Source organism: Pithys albifrons, chromosome 21 (genome assembly GCF_047495875.1).
Source record: "Pithys albifrons albifrons isolate INPA30051 chromosome 21, PitAlb_v1, whole genome shotgun sequence".
Classification (NCBI taxonomy): domain Eukaryota; kingdom Metazoa; phylum Chordata; class Aves; order Passeriformes; family Thamnophilidae; genus Pithys; species Pithys albifrons.
The window spans coordinates 951,332-966,180 of NC_092478.1; the positions used below are offsets into that span (position 1 = coordinate 951,332).

The following is a 14,849-nucleotide window of genomic DNA, read 5'->3' on the forward strand; positions in this document are numbered from 1 at the left end:
CAGTGTGCAAAATGCCTTACAAACCTCTGCACACCACAAGCACCACAGGTTTTTGTCTGCAGATCTGATAAAGCATTTCAGCACTGTCTCACCTCACTCCTTCAGCAGCTGCCAACACATCTCCTACACCCAAAGTTTACATTCACAAAAGACTTCTTTTTTCACAGTAAGTTTTAGTGACTACAGGTGTGCAGGACATTTTTGTCTGCTTTTGTGCATCTTTCCTCCTCTACACTTGCCTTTTCTTTAAAAAACCCCACCACACACAGAACAATAAATAAATTGTATGGGCAGGACATGGAGGCAGCTGTAACTGTACCACAGGCAGTGAGACAACCCTTTGCATGGCAAACACAGCGTGGCTGTGTGGGTGAGAAGAGAAGAGAACAAACACTGCTACTGCAGCCTGTCCCTCACAGCAGGCACAGCACAGACCTGCCAGCACCAACACCGAGCTCCCGAGAACCCATCCTGAACAGCCCCGACCTCCTCTGTGCAGCTCCTGCTCAAAGTATCCCCTGATTTTCATTTCCAATTTGTCTTCCCAGTCACAGAATTGCTACAGTCAACAAATTCAAAAAGGTAAATTTTTCTACCTTCAATTAACTGCATTAGTAGTGTTTATAAGTACGTGATTGATAAATGCTCTACAGAAGCTGTAATTAATGTATTTTTTCCTTGGAACACACACCGAACCCCTTGGCGCTCAGACACTTAATGAAAAGCAATTTATCAGCTTGCTTTGAATAGCTGAATCTGACTCCTTAATGCAGAGAGAAACACACATTGCTCTGAGTGCTGCTCCTCTGCAAAGGGACCACGACACCGCGAATGCACCAGACACAGCTCGGGTGGGATCGGGGTGACAGCGACCAGAGCGCTCGTCTCGCTGGGGATGATTCAGTGTGGCTTAACTGGGATCTCCTCCCCTGGGATGCAGCCGAGCAGGAGATCTGCAGATGTGCTTTTCCAAGACAGGAGCCAGGAGTGCCTCTTCAGGACACCGGCCACGGCTCCGTGTTCTGCCACGCCGGCGCGGCCGGGGCTCCTCGTGCCGAGCGGCACCGGCACGCGCGCCGGGGAGCAGCAGCTCGGCGTAGTTCAGCCTGGACATGTGTTCAGCTGCTCACAAAGCAGACAAAAATAAAGTGCTTACAGAGGGTTTGAATGCTAATTTCTCAAATTGAGCGTTGCTTTGTATAGTTGACATATGCATAAAAAGAAAAAAAAAGAAAAAGGCATTTGGGAGAAGAAGTTTGACATCAGAGAATATTTTATGTTGGTATTAACCACTGGAGGGGATTAACCAACCTTCAAAGCCTAAAATCTAAACTCACATTTCTGGGAGTATAGGCTACAGATTTCCAAAATAGAAACTGGTCTGTACTCCATGTGACAGACTGAACGTAAGGATTACATATTTCCATTGCACATGTAGGTCTGTTTCCCATTCCTGCAGGGTCTTGCTCTCCTCCATTTGTCTTTTGATGCAGATAAAAGCTAATGCAGATTGCAACTGCTGATACAGAGAAAGGCACAAGACACAGCGAGCCTTTGGACTAAGGGAAAAAAGGACTTGGGTCCAGACTGCTCGAGCATGTCAAGAGATTGTCTTTGAAACTATAAAACTAGAAATGAAAGCGCTGCGTTTTTGTTTGATTTGATCAAAGACACTGGAAAGGAGGGGGGAGAATGACATCTTACAGATGCAGTGTAAAATTTAACTACTTCACACACGATGTGGGACCAGCTGATCCCATACAGTCACAAATACAGAGAGAAAACAAAGAGGTGAAATCCCTCCTGCTCTGCAGACGCTCCCTCCACAGATCCTGCTTCAGGCTCTGAAAAGAGCAACAGGAACCTGTTCCAAAGCCAAAAGCCTGGAGGCAGCAGCACCCAGCACTTGCCATTGCAGAGGCTTCCAATCTCCAGCGAAGAGTAGAGGAGTGAGTTCCTGTCAAATCACAAAAACCAGACTCCAAATGTAATGACTATTGGATAAATATCTGATTACTCCCTGTGAGACTCAGCCCCAGCACTCTGACTGTGGGATCTGGCAAACCGGGGCAACCTTCCCGAGGAGGGCTCTGGACAGCAAAGGGACAACAAGACTGTGGCTCCTGAAGGGACAGCCACTCTGACACCTGCTGGGACCAGGAGAACGAGGCTCTGCAGGGGTACCCAAACAGATCCCAAACAGCAGCACGGAACAGACAGGTATCTATTGCTGCCACATTCCCTAAGAGAATGGATTTTAAGTAACTGCTGGACAGGCTTGTGGGTATTTCTAACTGCAGAAGGTGAACAATTCACTGCCTCTGGGATGAAACCACCTGGGCCTTTGCCTTTCACTAAAAATGAAGCAGAAGTCATTTTAATGAGTGAGGCAAACAACAGTTTTGCACAGGAGATCAAAAAGCTCTCCAGATGTTTATTTTAAATAAAAATCAGAAGCCAGTAGAAAGCAGATTTTAAACACTGAATAATCCTTCCCATTAATTTGCATGAGAAACAAAAGGTTCCATCCTACCTCTATGAAACTCTGCGGGAAGGTGCAGGGTTAGATTTTGTGGACTCTTCAGATAAGAATCTGAAACATGAACAGCCTCACACTGCAATCCAATGGCTGATAAGAATGTTTCTTCCCTGTGCTATATACTCTGATGGATGCTAAACACACATAGAGAGCCATCCCATATGGAGAAAGTTTGACCTGCCTTACCAAGACTGTTCAAAATTACAGACTGAAAATGTCAGTCCTAAATCTTACAACTTCTCCTCCTGCTACTTCACTGAATGCCTCCTGATTGTGCAAAAGCAGAGCATTCAGGTGTCAATCCAAGCAGCATGGGTGTTACACTGACAATGTCTCTGCAGAGAGGAAGAGAGGACAGATTCCCAATAGCTCAGACACCTCCCTGTAAGGAAAGCGGCTACACAGCAAAGGAGATAATAAAGAGGGAAAGTACCACGCTGGAGAACTGTTACCAAGGTCACTTCAGGATGCTGCACACCACCCATCTGCAGGGGAAGATGCAGGTGCCTGTTCCACCACACATATCCATTCACTTGTTGGCAACAAGAATTCTCATTAAACCAAACTGGTTCTCACTGTGAAAGAAGGACACTGGGAAGACGACACCAGCTAACGAGCACAGAAGGAAAGCCACCAGAGGCAGTCCTGGATGGCTGCCCTGGGTAGCAAACCAGCTCCACAGCACATGCGGGGCCCCTGTGTGACCCAGGAACAGGCAACACAGGCTACCCTAGCCAAAAAGATGGCCAGCTCTGCTCTGACCAGTGCTAACAGCTCCTGGCTTGCAGCACAGAGGAGATTCCATATCCATCACCAGGAGCAGAAGTAGGATCCCATCAGGAATGGGGGGAGTATTTATAACTTTGCTGCTACTCAGAGTCACCTACAGGTTGCAGTTCCTCCTTGCTTTGAAACCAGGGCTGTGGACACATGGCAGATCACTGCAGACAGACCATACCAGCAAAGAAAAGCCCTGCCCCCCCAAATATTGGATCAGTTACTGCTGTGCCCTTAACCAGAGTGTTTCTTGCCCATTTCAGCAATCTGAAAGACATGCTGGGCAAAATTTCAAGCTATGACAAAGTGATCTTATCACTTCTGTGCTGTTCTCGCTACACAAGCCCCTGATTCAGCAGCATGTAATAAAATCTTCATTTGCATGAAAAGCACTCTCTGATCACAAAGTCTTCTGTTCGACAGCCCTCTTCCCATCCTCAGCACAAAGTTGCAGGCACCACTGTCATTTTGCTGGTGACTAAGGTGGAATATTTTATTTATGTTTTACTTGGAGAGGCTCTCAACGCTTTAATGCAATCTTTTCTAAACCCCAGTATTTTTGAATTAGCACAAAAGCTGCACACATCCCAACTATGCAAGCACTGCCAAGTTCACTCACTACACTTGCACTGTACTTTTAATAACTGTCACATGAAGGACATTTCGCATCAGCACACGCTGACCACGAGCAGTTCTAAAATGCCTTTTGCATTCAACAAGTCCAATGTTTTCCAGTTTGCCTTTCCAGTGTTTGGTGTCATGACACAGCACTCAAAGGATGTATTTCAAAGGAAAGGAAGGCGTAGCCATGCAAAGAACAATGCAGTGCTTGCAACGAGATTAATCGCTGTCATGGGAAACCAATAAAAACAAGTATCTTGTTATCTTTCTTTACAAAGAGACTGTTAAAGCTTAACTATGTTAGGAAACTTTTTCCTTTGGACTAAACCATGAGCCTAATGTATGTGGGCATCAGATGCCAGCATATGCAATTAATTGGCTCTCGCCTGATGCTGCAGGAGAAAGTCCAATGTTCCAGAGGCAGGATGAAGCCTTCACACAGCCAGCCCATGCCCCGTCCAGCTGCCAGCTCTCTCACCAGGGCCAGCCCCAGCCCCTGTCCCGGGCCAGGGAACACCAGCTCCCCATTTCCACCTGCTAATCATGTCCCACACATGCACCCCAAAATCGCACCCGGCTCGGAGCAAACTCAGCCAAGGCAGAAATACCTTTCATCACGTCAGCAGTGCAGTCCCCATTTAGAAACGTTTTCTCTCACGTTAATGCAGTGCCAAACCTGGTGGTGTGGGCTGTGCTGCTCCAGAAACAGTGCTAAGGATGCTGCTGCCTCCTGTCTATCACCGAGCGCCTCAGCTCGGCCCTGCCACAACAGGCACTCAAATTGGGCAGCTCAGCAGCACATGGAGGCTCAATTTTTGAACGAGCTATTCTAAGCTGCTTTGCTGGCAATTTCTGGCCTGTGCAGTTGGAAAGCACACGGTTCTGGCCCTCACAAAGAGCAGACCTGTAAATGACATCTTGAGGATTAAGCTGATTGAGATGCAATTTGCCTAGCAACCATTCATTAAGCAGAGTTCAGAAACAGGCCAGCAATCTATTCCACCTCCTTATCTGAGCAGTAAACAGATAACAGTCTCTACTGTGTCCTCTATCCTCCGGTTCAGACACATTGTAAACAGATTTTTCAGAAGTTTAAACTCCTACGGTAAATCTCTGGAACAATTCTGCTCTCCAGACACGAGGGATTGGGTTTCCCCAAGTGCCTCACAAGCATGAAACAGCTCTGGAAGGAGAGTAATGCAAATCGAATTGTGAATGCATTGGCAGCTCCTGTGCCTCCAATATTTCCTCACATCAAGCACTAAGAGCCCATCCCAGGCCTTAAAAATTTTAAAAATCTTAATCACACAAGCATTTGGCATTGCTATTCTGATCACTGAAAAAACTCGATAAAAATCTTATTCCCTTCCTTCATCTTCTGCAAAGAATCGATTGACACTTCCAAAGTCTCTGATAGAGGCTCCCCCCGCTCAGAAAAGGAAACAAAAGTCACGTCCTCCCTCCCATTAAGTGTTTTTTTTCTCATAAAATAAGCAAGACAACGAAAACGTCATCAGTGAAAAATCAAACCAGCTATTTCAGCTTGAAAACTTCAGCTGAAAAGATTAAGTGAAATCACGATTTTGCATAATTGTTTCCCTGCAAAAAACATCTGATAATATCCCATTCTGCTCCAAAATCAAACAACATAGATTAGCATGGATGTATTTAAGACAATGTACCTGAATGGTTTTCCTTTGGTGGACAGTTCTTCTGGGAAATCACTGCAACATACAGCTTGCTATTACAATTAAATATGCAAGAAAGAAGAATTAAACTGACTATGAATAATTAATACTCTACAATACTACTTCATAAGGCAAGTCTGGCTGAATATTCCTGCAGATGAGATATCCCTGGGAACAAGGCACAGCAGAGCTGGCAGCTTCACTTTTGTGATGGGGTCTAAAACACTGAGGAACTTTATGGCTGCCACTCCATCCTAGAGAGGGTGCCAGAGATCCAGGGCTTCTCCTGCTGGACTCCCACCCAGCTCCAGAAAAAGGGGAGACATGCAAGTGTTGCCTTTGTTGCTGCACTGCTCATTTACACCACAGAGCTAACAGGCTTCCCAAACACTTTCCATTAAAAGGTATAAAGCAATCATCTGGCTTCCCAGTAGAGAGAATAAAGCAAATATGATGCAACAATTACTTAGGTGATAAGATCAGGCTAAGGTTGTGAGAAAAAAACCATTATAAAGGGCTGCAAGAGCTAAGGAATGCAGCTTACTTTCCCAGAACCTCTCTTGACAACGAAGATACCATCAGCTCGCAGAGCCGACCTTCCTGTTTCGAGTTCACTCTCCAGGAGGCTGCAGAGCATCAACTGCAGCAAGGCCATGCTTGGGTGCCTTGCTGTGAGCTCCCCACTCCAGCACAACCCTCTTCTATCAGTTCCTTGTGAAGACAGTGATTAAAAAGGTGCTTTTTTTGCACCACAAAACCCGTAAGTTGCTTAAATTAATATTTACTAAGCCCTTGCCAAGCTGGTGTTCAGCTGCTGGCATGGACTGTGGCGGGGTCAGCGCGGTGCTGCTCCACACAAACACACCTGTGGCACTTCCAGCTGGAATTCCCAGTTCCTCTCCGTGTATCCCAGCAGCACAGCACAGCAACACCTCTCCTGGAGACAGACAGCTGACATCCAACCATGTGTGGTCACTGGGGTGAAACAGGGCCCTGCTGTTGTACCTGCTGGAGGTGACAGCCCCACGGAGACACATCCCAAGCTCTGAGCCCACCTTGCTCCAGGAGGGCCTCACTCTGCAGGATCCAACACCCTGCTCTCCAAAGCAAACACAAATTGAGGGTCTTTCTGTGCACAGGCAAAGTCATGGTTGAGTATGCTGGCTAAATATTCATTTTCTATTAAAAATTAATAGGATTAAATGAAGCTCACAAGCCGGCAGGCACCAAGACAGTCACTGTGCCAATGCACTGGCTGCCCAGAGGAGAGGGATGGCAGGGATGGGCTGCAGGGTTCCTGCAGGATGGTGCCCACAGGACCCACGGGCCTTGGGAGGGCTCTGCCCCACACTCCCAGCAGGATGCCATTCCAGCAGTGTCCTGTCACTGGCCCCCTGGGCAGGAACTGGTGAGGAACGTGGAGCCCCTGAAGAGATCCTGGTGAAAATCCCAGCAAATCCCACCTGAGATCCAGCAGCTCCAAACCTCCCTTGTGTGCACATGTGCCCTTTTCCCACTTCCACAGTGAATTCCCTTGCCAACAAGCATCCTGCAAACACCCAGAGTTTACATAAGCCACGTTTAACCTTCAGTCCCTAATAATGTTAACGGAATAGGAAAAAATTAACCCTGGTGTGAGAACAAACCACATCCACATACAACAAAACACACCACGTGGCAACATGTCCAAGCACCTCACTGGGAATAAAACAGCCAATGGAGCTTCCATTTTGAGCAGTGGATGCAGGAGCAACCAGCACTGAGGTTGTCAGAGTTAGGGGATGAGAACATGAGAATTGAGGAAAATGAAGTGACATCTGTAAATGACAATAACAAAAATGTTAATAATTAGAAAAACAGTCACCTTAAAAATTTCATGTCTCCTACTTTTTAATGGCTTAGCCTACTTTTCCCAACCTAATTTGCATGATCAAAATAGGCCTCCTGCCAGGAAGCATTAAAATGGCAGCACCCCACCGAGGCAAAACTCCCTTCACCATACGAGACTGAAGGACTAATAACTATTCCTAAAAACATTTTAAATCCATTAATGTTGTTTAGCAAACACTTATTTAGAATTACAGCTGCTCTCAGAATTTGCTTGTGCTCTACTGAAGTGTTTCATAAAAGCCTTTGAGGGAGGAGCAGGTACCTCCCAAACACCTGTACCATCTCCAGCCCTCTCCAAAGGGCTGAGCACCCTCACGCTCCTGCTCCAAAGGCTTTTCATCCCAAAAACCCAAATATAAACCAGACAATTCCCCAAAGCTCTCTGGGGTGCAGCTGGAAGCACTGCACCAACATGCAAAGAGCAGCCAGACCAGAGTACACCAACCCCACCAACCTCTGCACTCAGCAATTAATTCTAATGCTGAAAAACACCCAGACCGGCACAGTAACATAAATCTCAATATTACTGATGTACTGAAGATTTGGATGCTGGTACAAATATATGGTGCTTTATACAAATTTGTCCGAGCTATGTGTTATCCTTTCAGTGCCATCTGCACAAACCCAGAGTTTTATCTAAGCACTGGATACTAAAATAAATCATTTCCTGCATATCTGTGATCTTGTCAGAGACAGACGCCACAGACCTGAGCGCTGCTTGTGCAGGCTTGTCTAGTCCCAAATAAAATTACATTCCCATCAAGATGATTTATTTTTAATAAAAAATAAGGCAAACCAGACTCCTCATATCGAAATAGCCTCAGCCAGCACCCTCCCTGCCCACAGAAGACATAATGTATGGTGTGAAATTGTCAGAATAAAACTGGGATTGGCACTGCCATTTCCCCTAAGGAGAAATACCACTATCAGGAGACACATTTTAATTGCCACATGCAGTAAAGAGTACCTGCTCATTCTCCACTTAGTGCATTTATTGCTAACAAAATACAGGACTGTAAGGTGGGACAGGGCATTTTCTGGTGCTTTTCAGGGTGTCCCTGCCCCACCAGATCTGTAAGAGTGAACTTGGCTGCCCAACACACACAGCAAACACCCATCTCTGTCCATCCCTGTCCATCTCTGTCCATCCCTGTCCATCCCTGCCCATCCCTGTCCATCCCTGTCCATCCCTGTCCATCTCTGCCCAGCTCTGTCCATCCCTGTCCATCTCTGTCCATCCCTGTCCATCTCTGCCCAGCTCTGTCCATCCCTGTCCATCCCTGTCCATCTCTGCCCAGCTCTGTCCATCCCTGTCCATCTCTGCCCAGCTCTGTCCATCCCTGTCCATCTCTGTCCATCCCTGTCCATCTCTGCCCAGCTCTGTCCATCCCTGTCCATCCCTGCCCATCCCTGTCCATCTCTGCCCATCCCTGTCCATCTCTGCCCATCCCTGTCCATCCCTGCCCATCCCTGTCTATCTCTCCCCAGCTCTGTCCATCACACACCAACGGGGTCCTGGGGCTGCACTTCTCCCCTGAGCCCCCCTTGAGTGGGGACCCCACATAATTAGCACAACCTGATGCTGCAAACCCAACTAGTATCAACACAGATCCCTCAAGGCAGCGCAGCCCAGGACTGAGAAACCTCAGTCCCAGAAGACACTTTGTTTCCACCTTCCAAAGTCACCAAAGGCAGTAAATAAATTGTATTCTCCAAAGGTGTTGCCAACAAGGACATTTACGCCTCCTGCCAGGATACATTCCCAACCAGCAGCCACGACTAAGGGTTTATAGGGGATCACTGGAAACACAAACCTGTTTTATTTTCTTACAGAGCAACTTCCAACACCTGCAATCACCGCTGTGAGATTGTAATGGATTTCATCTGGCAAGCAAGCTGTGGAAAGCAGATTATAAAAAATAAACACTAGCCAGTTTTAGATCTAACTTTCCTCCACAGACTGCATTTTATGCCCTTTCACTAGAAATGTTACATCAGAATAAAATCAGATTTAATTGGCTCTTAAATAACTGAGCAGCCACTTTAATTTTATTTCAACAGCAATAATTCATAAATCAAGCAGCTGAAATTCTAGCACAGAGTGACAAGTAAATAGAGCAGAACACACTGAAGGAGAGCACGAACACCACGCAGTGAAAGGGGATTTTTCTTAAACTTAAGGAGTCGCCATTTTATGGCCACTGCAAAGGTACAGCCACATAAATACCTGGAACTCAAATGTGTCAGTCCTGGGAGGCCACTCAGTTTATCAGCAGGGACTGTAACAAAGACCAAGGGAGGAGATGATCCCTGCCCAGCTGGAAGGAGAATGTCCGGGATTGGAACTCTGGATGCAATTTCCCTCATGCACACTAGATGGAAGTATGGAAAAACCTTAATTCCTTCCTGCTTCAACTTAAATTTAAGTGGTTGAAATGTTATGTCAGACTGTCACATTCTGAGAAGTTTTTTGGTTCCTCATTGGCAACAATAAGCTGTAAGTAAAAAGACACCCTGAAATATTGAACTAACTTTTGTTGGAAATTAATAGTAGATACAAGAGAATATACAGCAGAAATATTAAAGATATTGTTCAGGCTAATTTTTGAAGGACACACATTACATTTCTAGAGAGTCTAAATAATAATCACTCATGAGATCCTTCAGAGACATGTAAGTTACAGGTTTTAAATGGTCTGGCTGTTTTAACAAACATCACCTTGGAAATTAATAGAAACAGGGAATTAAAAAGGTATAAAAGGACTCATAAATGCAGCTGAAGTTTTGACTGGGAAAAAACCCAAGAGATTGGAGAAAATAATGGGAAAGGTATAAGGAGAGAGAGAACCTGAAGCCTTGTGGAAAAGCAGATTGGAACAGCAAACCTTTGCTGGGATTGAATTACACACAAATCTCCTGGAAACGATCTTAAAAGGGACTTGTTCCAAAACAATCCATTTCTAAATTTAAACACTAAAGAGTTCACAGACACCAAAACTAAATCAGGCGATGGTGTGACCAGGAAAGAGGTACTGGAAGGGCTGTTCTCCCTGCCCTGCTCCAGCCTTTTCACTATTGATTTTCCTCCACGCTCATTCACAAATGCTCAGCAGAGTCGTGAACCATTTAAAGTCAGAGGATGCACAAATTACCACCTTCAGGAACTCATCATCCATTCGGGGAAAAAGCTCAGGGCTTTGCTGTAGCTGAAGAAATAAAACCAACCCAGAGTCAGGACAGACTAATGAGCTGGAAGAGAAGGGCAAGCAAATCCCTAATTTTCCCTGTCCACAAGGAAGCAAAGCACGTGACATTCCTCAGGCTTGGAAGACAAAAAATTAAGACAAACAGTTCCAGAAGGGAAGGATGAACAAAGAGTAATGCCAGATAAAAGAACAATAAAGTTGGCATGAAGGGCTCCCCTGTCCAGATGTTAATACGTGTTTTTTCATTCCAGGTTAAAAAAGAGCAGCAGAGGAGGAAGTTTACTTTGGAGAGTGGGAGCATCTGCACCATTTGTTTGAAAAGCTTCATATGATGCTATTTCCATTCAACAGAATTTTATACACAGACACACACAGCTTTGCCTCAAGACAGTCACACACAACATTGCTCAAAGCACTTTGTGTGTCTCAGGAGAGGAACAAACTGAGTGGCCAAGGGAAGGCACAGGGAAGGGCAGGAGTGAGGGATGCACATCCTCCAACACACACACTCCAGCTGAACCAGGAGGCATGAGAGGGGTAGCAGGACACAGCACAGGATACAACGGCGCCAGGAAATCAAGAAAGAATGCACAGCACTCAACGCTGACTTATGTGGTATTTCACCAATAAAAACAGACCCATGGCCCCACCTGAGTCAAACCAGGGAGACTGTCCCAGTATAAGTGAAATTAGAGAACACAGCTGGGTGCTGGAACCACTCTGAGCAGCAGAGCTCGGCGTTTCACCCATTTCCACTTGCTCTGGCATGGTTCCCAAATTAGAAACAATCAGGATCCTGCTGGAAACAATATATGCACCTTAATTGGGTTGGCTGCACCACAGACGTCAGCAATAGATCACTGAGTACATCATTTTTTGACTGCTTTTTTTTTTTTAATACTAAAAATAGCTTCACTTTCATGGTTCACCTTTTCTACCTCCCATTACTACAGACATTGTAAAACCTGAACGTTCCCACTCGTTGCTGCAGAGCCCACCCCTGCTGGAGGCAGCAGCCCAGTTCAGCACAGCTGGGCTTAAAGGTTTGTCTCAAAGGTGTTGCATTTACAGAGAACCTGTTTTCTAACACATTTCCCCATAGCACATCCATCAGTGCATCTATTTAAAAGCCTGGAGCAGCTCAGTTACCTCTAAATACATCACCAAAGCAGCTCCACACATTCCAGGCACTCCGGAATCCCTGCACGGGACTTGGAAATTCTCCACAGGAAAAACCCTGCCCAGTTTTCAGCCCCAAACACCCCGAGTGCTTCCCCCACCCATCCCTGCCACAGCCACACTGCAGCCAAACTACAGTCCTGTGAATTATTCCAACAGCCCAATGTCACCATTTCCCTCCCAAGCCCTGGAAACTCGGACTCATCCTCAAACATGGTAGGACCAAGTTCAGCAATGGGAATATGCAAACGATGTGCAATTCCTGAGCACAGTGGGGGAATAATTATAGCAACAACATAACAAATCAAAAATGAGCAGGGTGGCTTGGACAACACCCAGACAAATGTCCCACATTAAGGAAAAGGGTCTACAGTGTGCAGGGAGTCAAATGAGCCACTGATCATCCATGGGCTACAGTCATCTCAAGTGTTCACTTAAATCAAATTAATAAAGCCACAGAAAGCAGCAGCTGATGAACTCAGCAGCCTCTGCCAGCTCCAGGTGTAGCCACAAAAGCCAGGCCATGCCTAGTTTGGAGAGTAAGATCAGCTTTGGAAGGAATACAACCCTTTGGAAAAATACCTTTGGGTAAAGTTCCAAACAACTCTTCTGGATGTCAGTCAGCAGAAAGGCTGTTCAGGAGCTCTGTTCCTCAATCAGTACTTGGAAAGCAACTTTTTTTAGAAAGAAAAATGATGAATAGTGTGACAAACTCAATTTGGCATTCACAAAGTAACGATCTGCAATTAAAAGAAAAAATTGCTCCAAGATTGTTACAATGAAGATTTCAACACAAGGCACAAAACACAATGGGAATGTGGGAATGTGGCACCCCACACAAGGAATAAAAATCTCAATTATTCACTCCACTACCCAGCTGGAAGAATTTAAAATAGTGAAAACTGGAGATAGGGGGGTGATCCACCCAGTACATACAGAGAAAACAGAAACCTCTACTCATCCTCAGGGGATTCTTACCCCAAAGAGCCTCAGAGGAGTCAGCAGGGCCTGGGTACAGGGGATGACACCATGGAGGGACCTGTTACTCACCTGCTGGTGTAGCATTTCAGGGAACTACATGTTCTTAAAGCAATTATTTAAAAGTGCTGATCATCTGTTAAATAACTCACACAAGTCAGGCTGTGGCCACGTTCTCAGTGGGGTATGAGGCCATTCCATAAATCCCAGAGCCCTGGAAGTCACCAAGCTTTTGACAAATACAGAATTGACATTACTTCATCTCACACTCCATAAATCAGCAAGTCCCTTCAGTGTTACCTCGCTGAAATGAGGATATAAAATGTTCTGATGATGCAGGTTTGGGGTGGGGCAGCCACAGTAACCCCTCCACCTCCTGCTCTCCCATCCCCACGTGCTGGCCAGGAACGAGTCAAGGTCAGATGTAAAGAACAGAGAGGAAGGGACAAACCAACGTGCAAAAGTAAAGTATTGCCCTGGAAACACCACAGGAGTTTCTATCCCATGTCCAGGCACTTCAGCAGGTGCAGGAGGGGACAGAAACTGAGGCTCCTTCACAGCTCTCAGCAGTCTGAGCTTCTGGGAAACACAGACACCTCAGTCCCTGACAAAAACCCTTCCCTCTCCTCTTGATCTGCTCACAGTTCCCAGAAGCAAACACAGACATGAAAGCTCATCTATCAGAGCACCACTTGAAACAAATACAAATAAGCCTTAAATAAAGGCAAATATTCAAGCTGCAGAGAGCACAAGGGTTCCTCAATCTTACATTTGGAGAAAAAAACTAATACTATGTGGACATTTTCCAACATATTTTTAATAGAAATAGCACCCCAGGCTGTGCTCAAGCAGAAAAAGTGTGAAATTGTTTGCAATGTGAAGTGAAAAGGGGATCAAAATACCAGCTTATTAAATGGCATTTATTTGGTGCTAAGTGAATTATTTATTCAATTGAGAAGTTCACAAAATGACAGAGGGGTAAACACAAGGGAGGTCACTGCTTCCTGTCAGTATCAAAGCTGATCCTTAGCACAATTTAAGCACCTGCCTTTTCTTTTATCTCAGCACAAAATGAGATTTCTTTCTGTTTCTCTCACTTCAAAAGCCATGTAACAAACAGAACACACGCCAAGCAGGCAGGAACAGAGCATGCCAGCATCTTTCAGCAATCAGCTTTCCCTTGTCATCCATTATGTCACATTTATCTATTTTTGCTTAATTCTTGCTCCAGCAATACACATCCTTCCTCTCTCCAGACTATCAGGCTGCTTGGGCTGGAACTCAATACAGCTTCTTAAAATAGTTGAGAAATATTGAAAATACTTGAAGCGATGCCTGTAAATTACAGGCAATTCATCAACTCCTCCTGCAGCTCCCCAGGCAGGGGCAGCTCTGATTTCTTCACCTCAGACATTCTAACCAGTGTAACATCACTCAGGAAGGGAACAGCCTTTCTTTTATGGAAGCATTTTTCCATGAAAGCTTAGAACCTGTGTTCATTTCAAATCTTCCCCTGTTTGCTCTCTCACTTGCTTTTGATCCAAACCCTCCTCTGCTAAAAATTAATAGTGAGTTCATCTGCTTTCAAGTTTGCATTCTGTCATCCCTGCTTTCTCCCCCGAGTTTCCAGAGCCTCTGGAATGGCTTTCCAGGACACCAGACCTACCTGAACACTCTCCCTGCACTGTTCACTCTGGGGGTTGGCTGAGATCCTGCTCTCTCCACCTCTGGCACCTCTAGGACCCTTCAACAGCACCATTCCCTGCAGCTCTGTACCTACTGAAATGAATGGACTCCACCAAGTTCAGATTCTTAAGCTGCAAAAAGCCCTGAGCAGAGATACACACCCAGAGAGGCACATGGGGGTCCCACCACCCCATTCCCCCCTGCCTGTGCAGCACCGAGCAGGGAATTCTCTCAGCTGCTGCTGAATCAGACCAAGTTTGCAGAGCACACACAGTCAGGAAGCCC

The 14,849-nt window shown here is 45.8% G+C and overlaps 1 protein-coding gene across 5 annotated transcripts in view; it reads right to left on the minus strand.

Moving 5' to 3' along the window:
- Positions 1–14,849, minus strand: part of FAM222B (family with sequence similarity 222 member B) — a 34,068-nt gene that overhangs the window by 18,099 nt on the left and 1,120 nt on the right. The window contains exons 1-3 of one of the 5 annotated variants that reach the window (XM_071575315.1): positions 6,491–6,577; positions 6,170–6,336; positions 5,620–5,678 (exon numbers count right to left, since the gene is read on the minus strand). The exons of 2 other annotated variants lie outside the window; for them this stretch is intronic. In XM_071575315.1, the coding sequence (XP_071431416.1) occupies positions 5,620–5,678; positions 6,170–6,204 (94 nt within the window). In that variant the 5' untranslated portion in view covers positions 6,205–6,336; positions 6,491–6,577. Of the gene's footprint in view, positions 1–5,619; positions 5,679–6,169; positions 6,337–6,490; positions 6,751–14,849 lie in introns of those variants that run through there. 2 more of the 5 variants (XM_071575314.1, XM_071575317.1) reach the window with 2 other exon arrangements.